Genomic DNA, 24057 nt, shown 5'->3' with positions numbered 1-24057 from the left:
ATCTACAGCAACCACAGAAATGAGAGGGAGTTGAGTGTTGCTGGTAAGAAGAAACCACACTGACTGGTGAGGGGAATGGTGAACCATTCACAGCAACTGAGCTGTGAATGGTGAAGGCTGAAAAGCTGTCCAAGCGATATCAGAATACCAAGGCATCAGAGTCCTTAAGCTGTGGACTATTGCTCATCTCATGGAGCTCTAACACCATTGATCAATATACGCAAGTGCAAGACACAGTGACAAGAACTTATTCCTAAGTTTTCCCATCATTAGCTCAGACCTGGACTTGCTCTCATCTTTTTCTGACAACTCAAGCTAACATTCACATCATGAGCAACTGTGAATGTGTGCACACTAGTGTTCTTTTCCAAGGGAAACAAGATAGGAGTCAGATTTAATCAATCTCTTCTTCTTTTTCTTCTGAGATTTCATAGCAATATGCAGTTTGGAGAGCCTAAATAACACCATGAAGCATACACGAGGTTATCAAAACTATTTTGCAAACACAACTTTTGGTAATGAAAATAAGTCACAGCTTTGACTATCTCATTTGCATTCAGAATTGAATAAAGTACGCAGGTAAATCATAATAGGATTTTTCTTATTCAGGCTATGGACCAGCAAATTGCAATTTTTTTGATATATTTTTCATTAGAGAACGTATGAGGGTTGTTCTTTGATAAATGTCATGTAGGGCCATGGGAAAGTTAAACCCTAGATGTGTCAGTCCACACTCAAACCCAGCAAATGGCTTTGTTTTAATCACACTATTAATTTGTTCTGTGTCAAACTGAGATATTGCCTCCACTTTCCTTAGAGGGAGCTATGAAACAACCTAATTCATGTTTACAGAGCACTTCACATGGGGTTCATCTGGCTAAATGTCAGCTCTCTAGACAGGGTAATAACAGAGGCTCTCGTTCAGTTAGGAACAGAGAGTCAAATAGAGGTGTTTCTAAGGAAATATTAATCTCAAACTAAAACAGATCCCAGTGTTTCTCTCAATTGTGTTTCTCTCCATTGACATAACCAGGGTTTAGGATGCTCATGTAGCATGTTAAACTTCACTTAGTAAAGGTCTATAGCTGGTGAGATAGAATCCATTCTGTGATACTCCATTGCCAACCAAAGCCCATGGGGGCAATGGTTGCTGAAGGATTCCAAGAGCACTACAGGAAATGTGGCAACAGGCCACACACTCTAAACAAAGGACTGTTCTGAGGGTAAGATGCATCCCACCTAATTTTATTTGTCTAAGGAGGAGACATCAGATGTATGTACGTTGCCTCAGTGCCATTGTGGGTCAGCAAAGGAGTGTCTAAGAAAGTAATTTAATCTCCCAAAGTTTGTCCTTTTATAGCTCATTTTACCATTTAGCTTCTATTTAGAATCTGTCTTGGACCTACCTACAAGAACCACTATTTGGCAGGGCCTGCCTCCTTCCATTCAGCAGAAAGGGAGCTCATACAGGCAATAATTTTCAGGCTGCTCAAGTTCGGTGAGATATATGCTCACAGTGAATCCCATCCATTTGGTGCAGTGGGTAAGGCAAAAGTAAAGAGGGGAAAATGTTAATTAATCACATACAAATTATATTTACATTATCTCTCTGATTTGCCATCAGGATTGAATAAAGATTGCTGATTTTTAGTGTCCATAAACAGATGCCATTCCATTTCAAAGTGTGAGAAGAAAGAAGGAAATGCAAAATATTGTCATTTAAACTAAGAAATTAGTCAAGGCAGATTGCCCAGGTGGAAGTGGAAAGATACAGAGAAAATTCCATATTAATTTGTGTTTTAAAGTAATTTATCAGATTATTTCAGGTGAAGGACAAGGTAACGTTTTAACTATTATTACTTTGTGTCCTTCATGTGCCTGGAAACACTTTCTCAAACCTTGTTGACTTTAGGACTGGATCTGGAATTGTGAGTGAGACAGCATGATACTTTTAATTTAGTCTTGAACCATGATTTTAATGTAAAAAAACAGGCAATGCTCTAATAATTTCTCCAACATTTTAAGAGGACTTTACCCCTGGCATTGTCTGGCAACAGCTCACTTAGATCTTTCCCCAAACCACCCACTGTTCAGTCTGTTGTACAGCATTTCTGGGGTGGAGCAACAGCAGAAATACGAACTGTCCATTGGGGTTTTTGACCACCAAGGAGGGACCATACTGCAAGTGCCACAGGGAAAATGAGATCCTCCAAGTAGCTTCCCAGTCCTCTCCACAAGTGAAAATGTTAGAGAACATACCTTTCTTTACATTAGAAAGAACATTAGGAAGGACAAAGCTACTGTTTCCCAGCCATTACACCACACTTGAGCACAGCATGAAAGGGTGGGACTTTGCTGTTCTCAGTTGCTTTGATTTAAAGGGTATTTTTTGTGTGTGTACCAGGGCAGGTGTGGGTTCCCAATTGGCTTATAAACGATTTAATCAGTAACACCATAAACATGGCAATTAATAAGATGAATAATGCACTTTGATCGTAAGCCTCCTACTTCATTATAGCTACTAAAACAATACGGGGCCACTGAAACCCTCTAACATGATTACATCTGCTGAAAAGCAGCACACCCTAGTCCATTAACATTAAAATTAAAATAGTGACCTGAAAGAAAAGATCAGATTCCTAACAACATACTTGGCTTGGAAAGCAATTTCTTATGCACTGCTCTGCTGATCAAATCGGCCGAATGTCTCTTTACTTGAGAGTAACAACTCCCTTACAGAAAGCAACCCGTTTTTCCAGCATCAGAAACACACTCACATCTGCCTGTTACAGGGGGAAGATGGACAAAACTTGGCACTGAACAACTTCTACATCGTCTAACTGTAATATGCAATCAAAGTCTCCTTTACAGGAAAGATGACCACACTGCATGCAACCACACCATAAGCGTGGCTGAAGGATGATCAAACAGCCCTGTACTTGCCCAGTGGTCCTTCAACATTTGTTTCAAGATAATTATTTTGAGACCAGACTAAAGGGGCCATGGTTGGTTGCCCTGAGTATGAGCTGGATTTCTGCCTGGCTCCATTAAGGATCTGATATGGACAGCATGGTGGCAGTTAGTGTGCATGTTGAGATTTTCCTGTCTGTCCTCTTATCAAGGGCAGAAATACCAACAAAATTAAAACAGCACCCAAACCCAGTAAACCAGAGCAACAAAAGGGAAGTTCTAATAGCCCTAAAACAGAGCAGTGTGAGCAGTTGGGAAATCTCAAAGTAAGACAAAACATTTCTTTTTTTCTTTAACCTGAAGAAACCTGCTCAGAAAAGTGTCCTGCTTTGTATTTCCAAGGAGCCCAAAGTAACACTCACCGTGGGAACCAATGAACCACTTCTAATTGTGAAATTTTCTGGTGAGACAATAGTCTGGAGGGGAATGTGGAAAGATGAGAGAACAATCAAGAAAGACACTAGACATCAGAAGAACAGGTGTCTCCAGCATTAATTTATTATGGAGGATTTCCACAAGCACTGATATAAAACAAAGCAGCTTTAGCAGGAAATCCTCCATACCCTGTTTTTGCTTAAATTCTCCTCTGAATTATCAGTCTTGTCAATGTACTGATGGAGTATCACCAATAGCCAAGGTCAAGAAGGTTGTCATCAGCTACTGGTTCTCTGAGACTTCTGAAAATAGCAATCTGTATTGCCTGTTATAAAACAGCATATGTTACTTTTACTAGAGGGAGGTCAATGGCAATAAACTTTATAGTAGACTGGAAGAGTGTGTAAATTCCTAGGAAGAACAGTACCACTTGGGAGTCTTTCAGCAAATACGAGATCTTATCAATTTTCTTGCCTAACATTTCTGCAGTCTTGTAAGTTAAGCTTTCATGGGTTGCCTGTGCTCATAAGGAAGACCCTGCATGCTTACTAGATCCTGAACATCCCTTTCAATTCCTCCAGTACAGTCTGTAAGGTTCTTTCCACTATAAAGAGCCCTCATTTTTGTTGCCTGTATACTTTCCGTGCTAATATAGATATTAAAAATAACAGAAATAAATATGTTTTCATGCCATACTCGAAGTGAAATAGTGCATTTAACTAGCTATGCCTGGCAATTAGTTACTTGAAGTCAGAGTGTAGATGCAGGCTATTTTTCTTCTACTTTGGCATCATTAACTTCCACAATGCTTTGGCTGAAACCAGAATTTCTGGACAGTCAAGATGTGTCTCGGTTCAGGGCTGGGATAGAAGTTAAAATGTTCAAAGCCTGAAGGGGAGACCTACTACTTTATTCAACACATGTTCCTATTATTGTTACAGTATTCATCACCTGATGCACCATTTTCGCTCTTCCTGACATTCATTCCTCCACAAGAAAAGAAATCCTGGTAAAAGCTAACAGAGCATCAGATATTAGGGATATTTTTTAAAGCTCACTAAAATGTGCCTCCAAGGCTCTTCCCCCACATTAAAATTAACTTCATCCATATGAATATGTCACTGTCCCAACCACAGTTCCACTTGGCAACAAGTAGAAGTTAGGAGGGGGTGAGCAGCAGCATATACTGATGCTGTCATCCTTCAGTGTCCTAGTCTTTCTGGCATGCTTTCAGGATGCAGCTAGAGAGCCCTCATCCTCTTTCTTGATGACCTGCTGCTCGGGTTGCTGAGATGTTTATGATGGAAACACTAGGGTCAATGTCAAAGCATCCAGGTGCTGTATCTTCACATTGTCCCAGCATCCCTGTGGGGCACTCAGATGTCACCTGATGGCTGGTGATGATCTAGACAACAGGTAAGGTCAGAGACCTTGTAGCCTAGATACTGTTTAGACCTAGCTCACTGGGAATGATTCTTAGAAGGTGTTTGAAAGAAACTTTTTTGCTTGACTAATTTTTTTTAATTCTCCCTGCCTGTTGAAAGAAGAAATATCCAAAGATTCACAATGAGTAAGAACTCTGTCCTCCTGCACTCTTTTATTCCCCTCTAGTTCACCTCCCCAGGAAAGACAGAAGAGGCAGTAGCTTATTTTTTGCATGGATAATTCACCCTACATCTAGCACTCCCAGCTCAACAGTTTGATTCAGCATCATCAGCCAGTAGTGGTTATCTAACTTATTCCCAAAGCACGACACCTCCAGAGGAACAAACCAGAGAGATTCACTGGCTGCCCACAAGACCAGCATGAAGTAGTGTGGTGAGTAAAGGGGTTGCACAAGTCATTAAAAAAAAAAAAAAGTATATTATTTCATATATTTTACAAGCAGTTTGCAAGGGAATTTTGGAACTACAAAATTTTCCAAAGCCTATAGATTAAAGGGCCTCAAGAGTGTTTTAAAGAGGTTCTCCCTATTAACCAATTTCTCTTTCTTTGCACAGATGTTATGGTTGGGATTTAAGCAGCTCTTCATGCTCCTCTGACTTCCTTATCACCAGATCCACTGAAAGAAGAGCAGTTAAGAGCTTAAGCTAATAATGAGGCTTTGTTGAAGCACACAGAACATCTCTTACACCATCCTGAAGAAGGCATCTTCCAGAAAGCCTACTACCTTCTATTAAATACTCTATAAACGTGGCTTAGAGTATGGTTTGGACTGTCTCAGTTTTATAACAATAATAAATATGATTTACTACCAACACATGATGCCACCACTTAGGTTTGCTTCCTCTGCATCACAACACTAGGGAGACACGACTCCAGAGCAGCACCATGAGAGTCCTATGCAGATCACAAAGAGCTTGATCTCAGCTTGAGTACTAATCCACATTTGGGACAATCAGAAGCAGAAGCATTGCTTGAGGTAGATAACACACTTATACGCCAAAAAGAAGCAAGAGTCAGGAGACAGTAGTGGAGGTGAGGAAGCAGTGACCAGGTTGAACTACAGGCCACTCTGTATCAGAAACATTAGCCTAAAGCTTCAGTAAAAAACAGAGGGGGACAGACATAGCATTTGGTACTACTACACACAAAAGATAACACTTTGGGAAAGATAAAAGTGATATAAGACCAGTAAGAATATTAGTCCAAAGAGACAGCATGAGAAAATGAGAGAGAGAGGTCAAAACCACAAGCAAATAAATGAATAAACAGTTATAGCAGTCCCACCTGGTGGAAAGGACTGTTGTAATCTAACCTCCAGCCTGCTGCAGAAACAGGAAATAAATGCATGTCTACAGCAGCTGCCTCTGAGCCCTTTCAACAGCACCTTTCAACACCTGACCCCATGTTAATAACACACCACTTTATTCGATGCATTGTTCTGTTTATCTACATCAGTCCACTCTTCCCTGTTTGCTTCTCAGTTTTCAGTCAGTAGCAAGCGGCATATTGAACGACACTGAAAGCTGGTTTTGACACTAAACTCTTTGCCTCATTATTGAAGGCTTTTCTGTGTTGAAGTCATTCTCCATTTTTCCAGTGATGGACATTTGGCTTAGTGCCACAGGCCCTCTTTCAGCTCCTTTCCTGCTCCAGTGATTTACAAGATTAAACAGAGGTTCATTATTCCTTTGATGTCCTTGTATGCCAGATAGATTTGCACCAGCTGAACTTACCGGGACTATTTATATTAGGTTCTGATTTTAATTAGTTCCTGTATTTTGAAGTTGTCTTTTGAGTTCCTTGGGCCCTAAGGTGCTCTCTGTTCCTCTGGAATGCCACAAAATGGGATAACTGCAAACTCATCACTTGGGATAGCAGTGGGGAAGGAAGGACACTACATTTCTTTGAATAAAGGTTTGGTTGACAGTACCCAAGAGGATTCTATGCATATAGCTGAGAAAAATGACCACACATAACTGCTTGTGAGAGAAGTGGCAAGTCTGATGAACTCAACAAAACTGGCAACAATTCTTACTGCTTGCTCATACTAGAGGACTAGTATTATCTTTATGGTAAGAAAAGGTATTTGAGGAGAAACACCCTACTAAGACATAACCTGTTAGGTTCTCCTTGTAATTCCACTATCTGGACTATATCAAAATCCCATCAAGATGTTATTCATGACAATAAACATATTGCCATCAATTTTAGGTGCTATGAGCAAGACCTAATATGATAGCAAGTAGAGACTGTTCTCTAAGAGAATGTGGTGGTTTCTCTATGCTAGATGATCAGTACAAAACAGATTAGACCTAGTGGGACATCAGAACCTGGCCAGAGTTGTTATCAGGGACCATTCACATCGGTCAGACTGATTTAACTCCAAGCAAAAAAAGAGTTTATTGAAATTGTATATGCACCTTCTTCCCATCATGCATACACAATGACCAAAATGCTTGAACTGATGAAGAATATATGGGTTGGTTTCTTCAGGCCCCTCTTTTGTAGAAACCTCAAATACAAAATATTTCAGTAATAAATAATTGTAAGTACCTCATGGTTGGCCAGTCTATTAGTATTTTTATAACCAAAGGACTGGTTGCTTCTTGGTCTATGAATAGTGAAAAATTGAATTTATTTCCTTTTCCTCAACCTCAAATATGTTGGAATAAGAAAAACTCTGCCTTGTTTAACTTCTGGGGGAAAGTCTACTAGTTGAAAAAAAAAAAAGCCTTTAAGGATAGTTTATTTAATTTATTTGTTTTTAATCATGCAGGTAGATCTGAATCCCTCGTGCACATTCCTGTGCCTGGCTAATTCTTATTAAGTATTTTATGTGAATGCAGAAGTCAGAATTTGTTGCTTCTGGGATTCAGACCAGGGAAAGCCTTTCACAGGGACTGCTCAGCTGTTACAAGTTTTCTTCCTGTGGTAGCAGACTCTAAAGCAATTTCAGCATTTGTTCTCTGTGTTTCACGCTGTCATTGAGCACTTCAGCCAGGCTACCTGCTCCTACATAGATCTGATGCCTAATGCCCATCAGGTCATTCACAGTGCCAGAAGTCCACTGAGATCCAGGATATTAGGTAATATCTACATCTCTGACCTTACTAGGGCAAAGATTATGTTAAAACAGGGGGGATTTATTCAAGAAACATCTCAACCCAGCTCTGGTGACAGCGTACTCTTTAGGATGCTGGAGTATTTCCAGGCTTCTAATTCAGAGGCATACCTTGGTGGCAGCCTACCCCCTCTTTGGGTGACTGTACACTTCCATTTCCACTTCCCAATCTTTTAGTTTCTGTAAAAGGGAAATTCCTTGGTACATACATCCAAAAAATCTACCACAGGTCCCCTTGCTGGATAACTAAGTGATCTGGACAACAGGTATGCCATGTTGCACATGTGATGCACAGGTTAGAGCTAGCCTGTAGGACTGCAGTGGCTACACTTAGAAGTCACAGATGACTGCCTGACCTGCTTTTCTCAGAGTCACTGGGAATTAAAACATCCTTGAGCACAGGTGAATCACTTGGCAACCTCTGAAATACCTCAAAGATCTTTTAAGTGCAACAATCTAGGCTATGATGTTGAGATTAGCTGTTGCACAGTACACAGACTCCTAGAAAGCAAAGCTAAAAGGTACTCAGAAGGTCAGCTGCACTGAAGATATACCAGCAAAGAGAACAAATCCACCACAGAGCACAAGTCCATTCATGTTTTCCAGCTCACAGGAGACTGAAATGGCTCTTTGGACTACAGGTTCAGGTCAGCTACTACTTTTCCTATCTACACCTCATGGATACACATCAGCAATAGGATGTATGTGCCTCAGGAACACTTTCAAATCCATCTCTCTAGATCCTTAGAGAATGGAGAATGGAGAGCATTAGTACTCGAGTCAGTGCTAATTACTGTTTATGAAATTTTGTGTGAGGGACTTCCTAGGGCAAGTGTGAGGCGGGGGAGAAGGAAATAAGAAGCCCATAGCCCTATCCCCATTGTCATTGCCTAGTGATGGGGTGCTGAAGAACACAACAGCAAAGTGCCTGTGCTATGGCACAGCAAAGCTTCATTCTTCTGCTCCATCTCATCTCCCATAAGCATCATAGCTGCAAGAAGTCCTACCTATACAAGTATAACACCAATAGCCCGCTTCACCATCACTTCATATGTGCAGTCTTTGCTGGTGACCACCATGTCTATGCATCTTTTGTCTGAAGACAGTCATCTGTTACAAATCCCTGCAGCTATTCATAGATTTTCCCCTTGCCTCTCTGGGGCTTCCCAAGGAGACTATGAGAGGGACAATACTGACTGCCATGTGCAAAGGGAGGGCACAATGCCCATCACACAGGCACCACAAAAATGCTTTTGTACCCCAAAGGACATCGGCCTAATGTGCTCGTTCTGCAGGTTCAACAGCTTGGACACTCCAATTTCCTCTTGCTACCACGTGTTTTAGCAGGCAAATATAAATAGTCCCAGGGATATTATAATTAGCTGGTGAGTCACCAGTATCTCTGGAATGCAAAACCCTGTGCTGCAAACCACAGGACACTGGAGACACGCTGACAGTTAAACCCAGCCGCTGCAGTCTATAATTGCAGGGTACTGGTTTTACAACCAGTGCCTCTATCGTAAAATGCCCAAACATCCTTTACAGAGCTACAGAAAAACACAGGGGTCATAAATACACTGGCGTTTTGCTCGTTTGTGCATGGAGGTTTCTGAGATGGGGAAGAGAGTTAGAGGCTGAGGTCAGTCTGTGGGTACAACCCATAATGCAATTTCTGCTGTTCTTCATGCACGCAGCCTTTGCAAGCCCTTAGGAGTTAGAGTCAGGGTTTTTTATATTCCCTCCTTGTCCCATTAACACCATCCAATGTGGATTGGATGAGTTGTATAATGGGATGTAGTGGCTGGAAGTATCCCTCCCCAGGGTTAATTTCTCTGGGGACTTCTGGAAATCACTGCAGGTCTTCCTTTACTTCTGTGGCAGATTCCCTCTGAAAACAGCACTCAGTATCTGTTTTGGAGTATTATCTCCTCTGGTGGATAATGTTGAGGAATAGAGCTCAGCCTATTTTTAATTCTAGGGATCATTCAGGTTTCTGCAACAAAATCCCATGTCCTGCAGGCCTCAATTAAAATACAAATAATTCAAATGTGAAGTTTTAAAACCTGAAGAAGTATAATTTATTTTCAAAAACTTTCATGTGCCATTTTGATGCAATATAATGGCTCATTAAAAAGCACAGGGGGCAAATCTTCAGGGTACAAAACATTTTTGTTGCATTTTCCTGCCTGGTCATGATTAATAGAAGGCCACGATCCTTTGTTCAATGCTGATGGAACCAAACTGACAATTCAGCAATGTAAGAGATATGAAGTATTACAACTGGGGCTTTATTTTGAATACTTCAGGGCAGATGAGTTAAACCCTCTTTTGTCTTAATTTCTTTATTTGATTTAAAAGACCCAACACAGTACCCACAAGGATGCTGTAAGAACTTTAAAGTATCATTAAGTACTGCTTTAAATTACCAGACTTTCTGGAAGAGAAACAGTGTTTATCCTGGTATTTTAACCAGTTTTCTTGCTGTCTCTCAAAATTCCCCATGCGATTTCTAATGCATGCGGCAACATTTATATTCTGAATTTACGTGTTATGAACTGTTAAGCAGATGCTGCTTCACTTCACTGCCAAAATTTCTATCAGTAGTAAAGCAAAATGGCCCATATATTCTTACATCATGCAAACCTATGGCAGCCCTTACTGCATGGTACAGCTAGTGGTTTTTTACTTAAATGCTATGATACCGGAGGGTCTTCAAGTAGAACCCTTTGCTATGGACTCATGACCGTCCATCACTGTTTGTCTCTATTACTACTACCTGACTGCTTGTTCCAGTGCTGATAAATCTGACAGTTTGAAACCTTCTTCTAATGTCTTGAATGTATCTCTTAAACAGTTGACAACCATTTCCTATACGCTTTGTCCTTTAGTTTGAGTGACGCCCCTATCTCCCTTCTGCTATCCCCCTGATCTATCTGCAGAAACAAATAGTATCTCCCCTTTCCACCTGCACGTTGCAAGATTAACCAAACTCAGTTTTTTAATCTCCTATTTGAAAATTGCCTCTCTGGCTCCTGAAGAGACTAATAGCTCCTTGACACAGAATACATCTGTCCTGAACTAGGGAGGTCTGAGCACACTTTCCTAGATAAGCAGTAACCAAAGCCCTGTCTGCTTTCATGAATTCTTCCTTATCTCTACAAGACCTATTTTGCCTTGTCCAATAATGTCCTTTGCCTTTTTCCTCAACTGTACAGCACTAGGATTTAAAACCATCTGCTGACTAAGACACCATCAGTTTCCAGAGCATGAGTTTATAGCACAAAGTCCTGTTACTGATCCATAAATACCATAACAGGCCTTTTAAACTGACAGTCCCAAGTCAGTAGAAAAAACTCCTAGGTTTTTGAGGTCAACCAGTTCCTCCTTCAAGGACATTCTGATTCGATCCCAATATTTATAGTGGTAGTTCACGAAGATTGTATCTGAGGAGGTTCAGCACTGTCTGCCCTCCAGCTTGTTATTCCCTTTCCTAGAAACTTCATTGTTATCTCCCTTGCTAGCTAGTCTCTGTCTCCCTTTACAACTTTTATTAATCTATATCCTTTTTCGCTTTAGCAATGATTATCAAGACAGTGATCATGCTTGCTGAAGTCCAGATAGATGAGGTATTTTAGTTCTGCTTGCCTAAATAAAAATAAATAAATAAATAACCTGAGTTTTAAAAGGAAAATATCAGTTTAGGCTTCCAGCTCATAATGTACTTTTTGATGCAGTTATTCACTTGATCATGCATGGACCCATCCTCCTCACCCATACTTTCAGTCTCTGACTTGACAAAATCCCATGCAACTTCCACCTCTCAGTCACACTACTGGCTCACTTCATCTCCCAATGTTTGTCCTTTTATAGCTCATTTTATGATTTAGCTTCTATTTTTACTTCTACTCTGCCAGAGTGACTCGATTTGCATTCACTTAACTGCAGACACAGATTTAAAGGTAGCAGTTCGTGCCATAACTTGTGTGCAGGCAGGGTATACAAGAAAGGGCTGGCATAGGTGGTGTTGTCTGTGAGACCATTTCCTGTGCCATCTACAGGTGCTTTTCACCTAATAAAAATACTAACACATCCTCCCCCAAAAAAACAGCCGGCTTTTCTCCCTTTTGCCTTCAGTTCTGATGTCTTCGCCTTGTCTGAGAGAGGAAAGAGTTGTTTAATCTGAGAAGCCTTTTAATAGAGTCTTCCCTGTACCCAACTTCCACTCTATGGAGCTGTACTTTGTGTCCATCTAGAAACAAGCTTGTGCAAGATCATAGAATAGAATCATAGAACATTTTGGATTGGAAGATACCTCAAAGTTCGTCTAGTTCCACCCCCTCTGCCATGGGCAGGGACACCCTTCACTAGACCAGGTTGCCCAAAGCCTCAAAGATGTACATATGAAGTTCTGTATTAGGAGCCTACTGGACAAGGACCAATTTTGGTTGTCATTATGCTTCGAAGTGAGACACAAGATAGAGGTGTTAATGTCAAATCCTTGAACAAATGAGAACCTAGGTAGCAGAGAAACAACCTCCCACCAGTGCTGTCACTGATGAATCCACAGAAATTCCAGACCAGAACCATTCTGACACATGAGGGAGCAAAAGGCAGGCTGTTCTTCAAAACTGAAGTGTTCCTCTTTAGGGAAGAATAACAAAGCCTTTCAGCAACCACTAACAGCAAAACACACCCTTTTGGAAGAAGAAACATATGGCACACTAAAATATTCCAGTTACTTTCGCCAGGAGAAGACAGTGACTTTTTGATGGAATTGGACCCAGAGTCTTCAGAAAATTCTGTAGAAAATGTATGGAGTACTTAAGGAGTGGAACCACAAATTTGTCCTGTACTGATCCACCTCCTGCAGCACAATGACCTTTAGCAGTCCCACAATATCCATTCATTTTTTTCCAGAAGAGGGGCATATGTTTTCCTAATCACCAGGAACAGGAAGAGAAAGAAATCATTGTTGTCTCACCATATAGGAGCAACAATGAATTTTCTATAGATCCTCTTGTCTTGATGGAGAGCAGCCAGAGATGTCACTTTAATTAAATACTGCAACAATACTGATAAGTCACTGCATGGCCTGGTGAACAGTTACACTTCACAGTGAACAGAGGTTCCTTAGGTGAAATAAATGTCAGCCCCACGCTCTCAGTCCAACCAGGGGAACAGACATGATGCTATAAATTAAATTCTGTTTAGATATTAGGGGAAAAATTTATTCAGTGTGAGTGACCAAACGGTTGCCCAGAGGACCTGTGGAATGTCCATCTTTGGAGGTACTAAAAACTCAACTGTACAAGGCCCTGAACAACGTGATCTAACTTCAAAGTGGACCTAACTTCAAAGCAGACCCAGCTCTGAGTAGGAGGCTAGACCAGATGATTTCCATACGACCCTTCCAAACTGATCTAGTCTACAGATCTAAGACTGCAAAGTCATCTTTTAAGTTAAAATGCTGAATATTGACTTGCTTTCTAGGAGGGAAGTGGGATTTGAAGATGAAAGGAAAAATAAGTGAAAAAAAACTGTACAGAAGAGCACAATTCTATATACACATAAAATATACATGCATATATGCATCTACACCTCAGTCTAACTTTTGTGCCAAATGTAAAGTGCAATTCTTGTCCTTTATGCTGCTCAACAGAAGATATATTTTTGAAGTCAGATGAAAGCATGGAGTCTATTACTTGGCACTTTACTTAAAATTCGGTTAAACATGAACCATACTCAGGCAGCCATTTGCAACTCCATTCTTCTGGAAAAAAATCACATAGAAGATGATCATCTGAAGAGGGACACAATCCTCCTACTCATTCTGAGCAACAGCTTCCACTGTAAATATGTTCATTCAGAATCAGTGGGGCCTTTTGCTGAATAGCTCTACTGTTCACACAGCCCACTGATAGATGGACTGTCAGAACAGGTTAATGCAAGCCCTAGCAATAGGCAGCAGTTGAAAATGGGTGTTTGGAGATTCTGAGTTCGGGTCTAACGACCAGAAAAGATGTTACCTCCTGGCATTTTCACAGACTTTGATGTAATCAGACTGCAGCCAAAATAAGCTGCCCACAGACCTCACAGTTGGAAGTGATATTTTGTGCAGGCAGTGAAAAATCCCCAAATGAAAAAACTCTGAGCAAGTAGAAGAGCTGTCAAACCTTGACCATTTCTACTCATAATCAAGCTGCAGATGAGCCTCCAGCCTCCCACTGTAGTGACTTATGTTCTTGGGTCAGTAACAGATATTCCCAGTACATCCTTGATGGGCAGGTTTTCTCTGCCAACAGCTCAAACAGTCTTCAGGGGCTAGAAAAGTGGCACAGCCCACGCATATATCTAACAGATTAAGTCCTTCAGATGGTTGGAAAGATATATCAGAGCTCATAGAAAAGCAGAGGTATCAGCAGACTGGCTTTCCTCTTGATTTTTCACCAGTGTTTTAGATAAGTTGCTGCTTCTTTGTATGGTTTTTTTTTTTTTTTTTTCCCTTTATATATATATACACATATATATAAGCATTACTTCAGTGGTAATTACCATCATGCTTGGCTGTCCCAAAACAATCAGAGATCAAATAAATGGACATTAAACCTTACCAAATGTGAAGTGGTATATAAAAAAAAAAGCCATCTCCAAGACTTATTGTGTTCCTCTATCTCCTACACTAAGCTCCATTGGCTTTTTAATGTGCTGTCATATCAAAAGAAAGCTCATGATTAATTTGCTGTCGACTGTCAACAGATAACTCTTTTCCAGCCTTGCAGTTTCTAATGTAATTCTCCACCACTGAATATGTGTTGGATTAAGAAAATGCCAACTTGGAAAGGTGTAATGAATCACAACATCACATTAGAAACGTACAGTTATACTATTTCAACTCCCAGAGGTACAGCAGAAAAGTGCATCTCTTTACCTGGAATCTCATCAGTCCCACCATTGGTGTGTTTGAATCGATCTCCTTCCACATGGACATTCGGACACAGGACATCTGAAAAGCAAAAGAACCAGTAGAAAATTATCAAAGGTAAATACATCATTTTGGAAGCTATAGAACTAACAAAGACTGATCTTCTCTAGGTGATCCTGCTCTGGCAGGGGAGTTGGACTAGATGTTCTTAGGGCCACAAAGATGATTAAGGGAGTGGAGCACCTTCATTATGAGGAAAGGCTGATGGAGCTGGGTCTCTTAGCCTGGATAAGAGGAGACTGAGGGGTCACCTTATTAATGTTTATAAATATGTAAAGGGTGAGAGTCAGGAGGATGGAGCCAGGCTCTTCTCAGTGATGTCCAATGATAGGACAAGGGGCAATGGGTGCAAGACGGAACATAGGAGGTTCCATGTGAACAGAAGGAGAAACCTTTGTACTGTGATGGTGACAGAGCCCTGGGACAGGCTGCCCAGAGAGGTTGAGGAATCTGGAGACATTCAAAACCTGCCTGGATGTGTGCCTATGTGATCTGATCTAGGTGATCCTGCTCTGGCAGTGGAGTTGGACTAGATGATCTCCAGGGTTCCTTTCCAACATCTATCATTCTGTGATTCTGTGATCAACACTTCTTCAGGACCACAAATATTTATGTATCTGCTCCTTGAGTTTGCTCAAGGAGAAAAGTGTTAAAAATGACTACGATGTTGAAGAATATTCACCCACACACACAGGTTTCAAACAAGTCATGGAAATACCCAACCGTTGTCAGACATTTCTCATGCTTCCAATTAGTGTCAGCACAATCACAAGTAAATGCTTTTCTGCAGAGAACTCTTTATTCTCCACCTCTTTCCTGCCATATCTTTGAAATAACATTTATTTATTTTATGTTTTTTTCCCCAGATCAATAGACAATTGTGCACTTGTAAACAATGGGGACAGGTAACTCAAAGAATCAGTTTAATGAGAATATAAACCTGAACCACTGACTTTTTGCTCCTTGCACAGCCCTGCATTTATGTCTTTTCTCTGATTTAAAGAGTAGCCAGGTGAGGACAGCCAAGTCCCATCCCTTAGTTTGCCCAGCTGTACACATGATAATACACGTCCTCTGCAATTGCAGTCCTCATCTCAATGCACATGGTATTTAGCATCATCTTTACCTAGTGTTTAGAACATAATTCATTAATTGTTGCACTTAAAGGAACATCAGGTGACAAATGCTCCCTCTAAGAGATGGGGAGCCAGGATCTGAAGGTGACCCAAGGCCAAGCAATGCCTTCACCCCTGGGGCTCAGTCTCCCAGGGCTCTAGAGACTTTTTACAGCAGGCCTACTTTGAATTGTCTGTGAAACTGCATCAAAATTCATGAGATAAAAATGACTTGTCTGAGGATGTGCCAGCAGGCCTTATATCTCTCCTCCTGGTTCCTGGCTCTCAGTAAAAAATCCAATACTTCACAATGTTTGGTTAAGCCTTGTAATGAAATCTGATATTTTTCCTGTTTTATTGCACTAATGAATTTACATTCCAGATTATCAGCTGCAGATGAGCCACTCACAGCTCAATGGAAAGAAAGGGGACAGTAAAAACCACTGCTGGAAGCCCAATAGCCAATACAGCAATCAAAAGCGGTCAAGCAGATTCAGCCATCCCCTTGCCGAAGCAGTGGGGGAAACCAGAGTGTGGCTGCTCATGCAGCTGTATATTAAGCAGGGAAATTCAGAATTTCTTTGGACCATCTGTAGGGCTGCTGCTTCTATAGATAAAACAAAGAGTAGTCACTTTTTTCCCCCCTCCACACCAGGAACCGTTACAGATTGATGCACAGGAGTGCATAAATTTCAGCCAGAGGTCCTTTGTGTTCATGATGCCTGTTGGTTTGAAAGCCAGGATACTTTCAAACCTGCTTATGTCTCATTATCAAACAGCTGTAACCATTTGGTAGGTTACCCTCCATCAGAGTTCTGCACAACTTTCCAAGACAATAGGGAACCTCTTCCCTGCTAAGAGAACTTTGAATGTTGAAAAACCTTTAAACCACTAAGACTTGGAAGACAAAATGTTAGACCACCTCTATTCTTGTTTAAAACTAAGCTGTACTGACAAAAGATATGCTGAGAAATGTCAGAAGTCCTGTGCATATATTATACTGATCACTGAAATTGTGACTTTGCTAGTAATGAATTCTCTTTTGCTAACAGGCCTGAGTTAGTGCAGTAAACATCTCTTCGGAGCCCCAGTTTCAGAACAGGCAGGTGAATGGCTATGCAATAAAATAAACAGAAGAAATCAGAACAAGCAAAACTTCCCATAAAACAGAGTAAACTAACGGAAGGCATGAATAAAATCACAAAAATATCATTCACCCCTGCTACCCAAGACTCCTGAGAGATACCAGGAAAGAATAACATCTCAGACACAACACAGTACATCTTCACAGAGAAGGGAGGCGAGGTCTGAATTGTAGTTTATCACGCCAGTCTTTAATGACAACATACACCCTCCATCAGGTCCAATTAGAAAGAACCATGGCTTCCTAGAAGGGAAGTATGAGTTAGTGAAATCTTTCTGGATTCATCTCCTATTTGGAGTCAGGACTATACAGCAAGCTCATGTGCTTGGCCTTGTTGCAGAACTTTCTCGCCACAAAAACCAGAAATGCCAATGTTAATACAATTATTCTCTCAGAGCACAACATTATTCTCTCTCAGAGGCACAGAAGATGATAGTGCTTTACCATCCAAGTTAGCAGCATGGCTACTTGCATCTAAAACAGCAGCATGCCAGACTGATGGCACATCAATAGGTCCCAGCCAGAGACCAGGTCACATTGCTAAAGGCAGGAGTGCATTGAGAGGAAATACAAGACAAAGCTGTACCTCTCCTTTTCAGCTTTTTGGAGAGATCCCTGATACCAATTAACATTTTAACATCAAAGAGGAGGGTTTATACCTATGCTTTCTGCTACTGCCAGGCCAAACTTTGAACAAATTCAGTGCTTAGAGGAATGGCAGCAATGAGCATACACCACAAATGGCAGAACAAATAAGTAGTAAAACCGGTGCTGCAGCTACATCTATATTAATTGGCAACAACAAGCTGTGTGGTGAGGTTGACATGCTTGAGGAAAGGGATGCCATCCAGAGGGACGCTGACTGGCTTGGGAGGTGGGCCCGTGCAAACTCCATGAAGTTCAATAAAACCAAGTGCAAGGTCCTGCATGTGGGTCAGGGCAATCCCGAGCACAACTACAGGCTGTGTGGAGAATGGGTTGAGAGCAGCCCTGAGGAGGAGGACATTGTAAAAAAGAAGAAACAATTGACTAACCTGAACTTTCAGCCATTGGTCATTGTTATGTCCTCTCTGGCCCTGCCATTCAAATCGTTATGGGCTTGCTGCTGCTTTTAAATATGCACTGTTTAAAACTGCTTTCTTTTCCTCAACTTTATGTAATATTCTGTCAATCTGTCGCTTTATCCATGAATTCTGTTCGCCAAGATTTTACGTTTATGTCCATGCAGTCCATGAAAAATTTAATAGCACCAGAACTGCTATATCCCTTTTACAGTAGCACTAGAAATGATGACTTTCCTCTGACACCTGCTACATGATATCAGTCAGCTCTTAATCCATTGTAGGGTGTTACTTTTTAATGCAAATGTCACTCAATAGGCAATAACAATGCCTAAGAACAAATTTATTATATCTAGGTAGTTACCATATCAACCAAATTGTAACTCTCCACAGAAATAAATTAGTTTTGTTAGCGATGACCTCTTTCTCATAAAATTATAATCCTTGAATAGGAATCCATAATAATTCTGGTTCTGTAATACTTTATTCACTGGCTTCGACGTCAATTATTTTTTTTCTGTGGGTGAGATCAGGCAAACTGGTCTATAGCTATATATATATGAATAATTTTTTATTTTTTAATAGTGATACACTATCATCATTTCATAGTCCCATAATTAGTGTTGTACTAGGAAGCACTATGTTTTCCCAGGTATCTTTCTTCTCATTATTGTTATACTTGTAATTGTCCAAACTTGCCAAAGATACCTGTGTAGGTTTTTTTGAGGATGACTGGTGAATTTCTCCAGTAGCCACCTGCCTCTTATAACCAGAAGGTCCATCCAGGGCTGTCATTTGAATCCTCATTTCCTTCCATTTAGAGACAGATTCCTCAGCAGATGACTTGCTCAATGTAGAATAACCATTTCGTTCTTGTAGCCCCCTTTTCCACAGATCTCCAAATTGCTCAGAACAGTTTGTGGATCCCACATCAGTGAGAAAAACAGAGTCCCATTCAGCCTCACACAAATCTTGGTGCTGACTCAAGGACAACAGTTTTCTAGCTGCCCTGCCCCTGAGTCAATGTTCACAGATAAACATAGGCACATAGAACTGACAGGAAATGAATGTGTCATACCCAGTACTCTTTTTCCACACAGGTTCCTGTCCTTCCTCACTTCAACCTACAAGTTCCTCTGTAAAAGAGGGGTACTCTTGCTGCAGGAGTTGCTTAAGTACGAATGACTAGCAACAGAAAATATTGGGAAATACTATTGTAGTCATAGTGACCACTGAATCTCCAGGAGAAATGGACACTATATCTTTCAAAGAGGCATTCAGCTGTTTCCAAGAACTGTGGACATTGGCTTATGGAAAATGTATGTTGAATTCCATTAAAAGATGTTCATACATCTTACAGTGATTGTGTATCTGGCAGAGTATTATTGGTTTTGATGAGGTAAGATAATTAGGACTGGCATTTACGAAGTTTAACTTCCCAATAGAAAGACTACTGTCCCTAGCTTTCTTCTACATCAAAAAATGAAATAACTTCTGATTACTTAGAAAAGTGGTGATTTAGAGTTGAAACATAGCCAGAAACAGTTAAAATTACCACAGAGACCTTTGTAATCTTCAGCAAGAATAAACTCTGAGGAGATGCCCTTAGTCAAAAATTATGGTGTGTGCAATGCATCATTTCAGAGGGAACACATCAAGAATTAATGCAATACACTGGGCACTGAGAAACTATTACCTAATCTGAGCTACCTTAGCTCTCTCTACAGCAGTCTTGGACACAAGTTTTAGGATGGGATGCACCAGAGAGATATCTCTCTCTGCATTGAATATTGGCAGAGCTTGAGTATCTCTTTTGCAATAGATACTTGATGCTAAAGCAAATAAAGTTAGGTGTGTTGATTCCCATCATAAAAAAAATCCTTAAGAACCTGAAGGAAATGGGGATTTTTCCTGCTTCGTGTGACTCTGAAAACCTGCTCTGAGTGCTGCTCATCACTGATTAGGCTGACAGTACATCTGAGCTTCTTGGTTCAAGGAAGCACAATATAGTTTTTAAAACTATCTATCTACAGATAACACCCTTTTCTTTAAACAAAGCATACTGAGATTGGTTTGGTGGTAATGAGTGATTTAAGCCTCACTTTTACATATCATGCTTTAGACTATTGCCTACGAAAAAGTCCCTAACTTGTCTAAAATTTTAAAATTAACAGAGGCAGTACGTCTTACAGAGTATATGCACTGTAAGAAACATGCCAGCAGAGCATGTCAGCTCAGGAACTTTAGGTAGCATTAAATTATCATTAGCAACATATTGACGCCAAACTGCAATAATAGGGCTGCAATTTTGGAAAAGAACAATGTGAATGATATGATAGTTTAAGGTTTTTTGCCTCCAAGCCATTTCAAAGTAACTCAAGGAAAATGAATAAATAGAAAAATTGGGAAAATAAAGGAGAAAATGAAAAGAGAGAAAGAAAGAAAGAGAGAAAGAGAGAAAGAAAGAGAAAGAGAGAAAGAGAGAAAGAGAGAAAGAGAGAAAGAGAGAAAGAGAAAGAGAGAAAGAGAGAAAGAGAGAAAGAGAGAAAGAGAGAAAGAGAGAAAGAGAGAAAGAGAGAAAGGAAGGAAGGAAGGAAGGAAGGAAGGAAGGAAGGAAGGAAGGAAGGAAGGAAGGAAGGAAGGAAGGAAGGAAGGAAGGAAGGAAGGAAGGAAGGAAGGGAAGGAAGGAAGGAAGGAAGGAAGGAAGGAAGGAAGGAAGGAAGGAAGGAAGGAAGGAAGGAAGGAAGGAAGGAAGGAAGGAAGGAAGGAAGGAAGGAAGGAAGGAAGGAAGGAAGGAAGGAAGGAAGGAAGGAAGGAAGGAAGGAAGGAAGGAAGGAAGGAAGGAAGGAAGGAAGGAAGGAAGGAAGGAAGGAAGGAAGGAAGGAAGGAAGGAAGGAAGGGAAAGAAGGAAAAAGAGGGAAAGAGGGAAGGAAAGGAAGGACAGGAAGGAAAGGAAGGAAGGAAGCAAGCAAGAAGAGAGATGATAGGAAAGAGGAAAAGGAAAGATAAAGGCAGAGGGAAATATAAAGGCAAATAAAAGGAAAAAGGGCTCATTTGACACAGCAAAATTTATGTAGGGTCTATGAACATACAAACATAGAAATTATTTTGCATTGTTTTGGGCTGTTAAATCTGGAAAATTCCCCCTTGAAAGTGAAACAAGACAGATTGAAACCAGAAGGCAGTTTTTCCCTTCTGACATTTCCTTTTTTGCACCTCTGGACTAGCTTATATGAGGAGGACATGAGGCTCTCCCCAGATCCATTCCATGCATATGTCTGCCTTGTGCCCAGCAGTAACTCAGCCAGACCCACTGGGCAGGTAACATGCAGGGAACCTACACAGTCTGCAGTTCTGCAGGAGCTCACACTCACTGACCATGGGGTTTCCCCCCTCCTCACCCCACAAGTTTATGAATCTACGTTTATATTTGTACCATAGGAAGAGCATAACTATTGGATAAACTGCCCCATGAGTCCAATCTGAGTATCTGCTTCCTAAAACACCCTTTTGAAGGCAACTTCAAGCTCGGTTGAAGTCACAGCATTGTGTCTGTTATAGAAAACCCTGGCCAGGAACAGTGTAATCCTGAAACTTCACAGCGCTAAACCACGACAGAAACCATCCCTGTAAAGTGCTAAATGCAAACCCCAGTTGCCAGTCCTCCATCCTTTCGTCCTTAGGATTCTGCTTAAACAGTTTTTTCATTTTTATTCTTTCAAGAATAAGTAAGTAAGCCCTCAGCTGCCAAGGGCTCCTCCAGGGACTTGAGTATAATGAATGCCAAACACGTGTAGCTGTCAAGTTACACAAGAATAAAGTAGAGAGGTGAGAACAGAAACACAAGAAGGTTAAAGCAAACATTATTTATTACCATGTCGTTGTGGTGGTTTGTTTTTTTTTTTTTTAAAAACTGAGAATTTTAGGAATCCAGAATCTCAGCAGTACCCAGTGCATTGCAGAGATTCGGCTACTCTCTGCATCTCTATCATTATGCCATTCCTGCAACAGAAGGTCTCCACTTTATCTTAAAAATTGTGAGTTGTCTCACCCCTGACAGCGATTTTTACCCCACCATAAACTCTACACACTGGTAAGGAAATAATCTGTCAAATCCAGGCCTCATTAAAAGCTGTCTCTCAAAACTTCAGACAAGACTTCAAAATATTTGCAAGGAATAACTAACTGTTCTTTAGCCGCAGTGGGAAGACAAACTATGAATCCTGTGTGGTTTTGAGAGTAATAAACTTGAAGAAGAGATATTTAGGGCTGGGGAGCACCTGCATAGAGCAAGGTTCACTTTTTCTGTAATTAATATTGCAATTTTTTTCAACATAGAAATAAATTTTCCTATTGAAACCTGAACTTAAAGGGGAAGGGCCTGGTGAGAATATTTTTTCTTAAAGTTAAGATGATTTTATGAAAGTAGTTTCTCAGAGGAGCTTTCTCAGACCCCGGTAGCTTTGCTCTTCAATTACTTAGACCGTTTGCTGTGTCGCAGTTCCTCCAGCACACTTAACTCCCTGCAGTCAGTTGATGACGAAAGTGACTCCTATATATAGCACAACCATTATTTGGGCTTTTTTTTTTCTTTTATAAAACACTGTATATGGTCCATTATTAAGCCTTAACATTTAAGTGGGTTTTTTTCCACACTCTTTTACAAATACTTCTTTTTTTCAAAACAATACACCCATGCTCTGCCCATATTCACTAAATGCTTTTTGCAAACGTTCATTTTCAGATATTCTTTCCCAGCAAATGAACCAATCTTTAAAGTGCCACCCACCTTTGGAAACAAATTTATAAGGAAAAAACTGGCATATTTTTCAACTACAGTGGTGGCACTGACAGTGTAATGATACTGCAATTGCTTCTGTACTAACATTATAATTTGTAGCAAGGTGTAGGTAAAACAGAGCATGGCAGCAATTACATGATTCCACCTTGCAGTTTAATGCCTTGTGAAATTCTCACTCCCTTTCCAAAACCACACTGTATCTTCACACTGGGAAGTTTAAAGTCCATCAGTGCCAGAAATATCACCTGTTCACAGCTGCTCCAGCCAAGGTGGATGCTGCATTTTTACCTTCAGATAATGCCTGTATTGATTCTGGATGAGGTTTCCATATTTGCACACCGGGGCACTCTGTCACCACAGTGATGTGCCTCATAAATGCTCACAACGAAATGGAAAAGAAATAACAAACCCTCCCCACAACACAGCTTATGGACTGAGCAAACAGCTACAGCTCACCCTACTCTTAATAATATCCCAAGACTGTCACATTTTTCCACTAAAACGCTGTTCTAAAAATGTACCAATACGCAACTGAACTGCTCTCCAGACTCCCCTGGCTGCTGGGTAGGTCCCAAGTGACTGTGGTGGGAGTGTAGACAGCTGCATTTGCAGGGCTCCTTTCCTCTCTATTGGCACAGCAGCCAGAATACGTGGTTCTTTGAGTAACCACACACTCAATGGTCCGGCACTGTTTGGTGGATGTTACATGCCACACAGTGGGCAAGCAAAACTACTATTAGGTATTATACCCCAGAAAGCATTCCTTCCACATCCATTTAAGGACCAGGCAAGAGGATGCTCTTCTTTGGCTACTGTGGGAATTGCACCTACGAGGTTAAAAACACCGGTGTACACGTATCTCTTATACAAATATTGTGAATGGAGATCTGGAGGGTTGGTGTGAGAAGGAGCCAAAGGAGGGAGTCTTATGGCACCAGGATGGCCCTGTTTTGGTTAGAATCATAGAATTAGAGAATGCTTTGGGTTGAAAAGGACTTTAAAGATCATTTAGTTCTAACCCCCCCTGCCATGCGAAATAAAC

The 24057-nt window shown here is 40.7% G+C and overlaps 1 protein-coding gene across 1 annotated transcript in view; it reads right to left on the bottom strand.

The window, feature by feature from the left end:
* COL22A1 (collagen type XXII alpha 1 chain) overlaps positions 1–24057 on the bottom strand; it is a gene marked incomplete at both ends in the record, with an annotated part of 207127 nt that overhangs the window by 149818 nt on the left and 33252 nt on the right. Inside the window, one exon of the mRNA XM_084280247.1 lies at positions 14841–14915. Coding sequence (XP_084136373.1) covers positions 14841–14915 — 75 coding nt within the window. The remainder of the gene's footprint in view (positions 1–14840; positions 14916–24057) is intronic.

The sequence above is a fragment of the Gallinula chloropus genome (genome assembly GCF_964237585.1).
Source record: "Gallinula chloropus genome assembly, chromosome: 2".
NCBI lineage: Eukaryota > Metazoa > Chordata > Aves > Gruiformes > Rallidae > Gallinula > Gallinula chloropus.
This window is presented reverse-complemented; position numbering and strand designations above follow the sequence as displayed.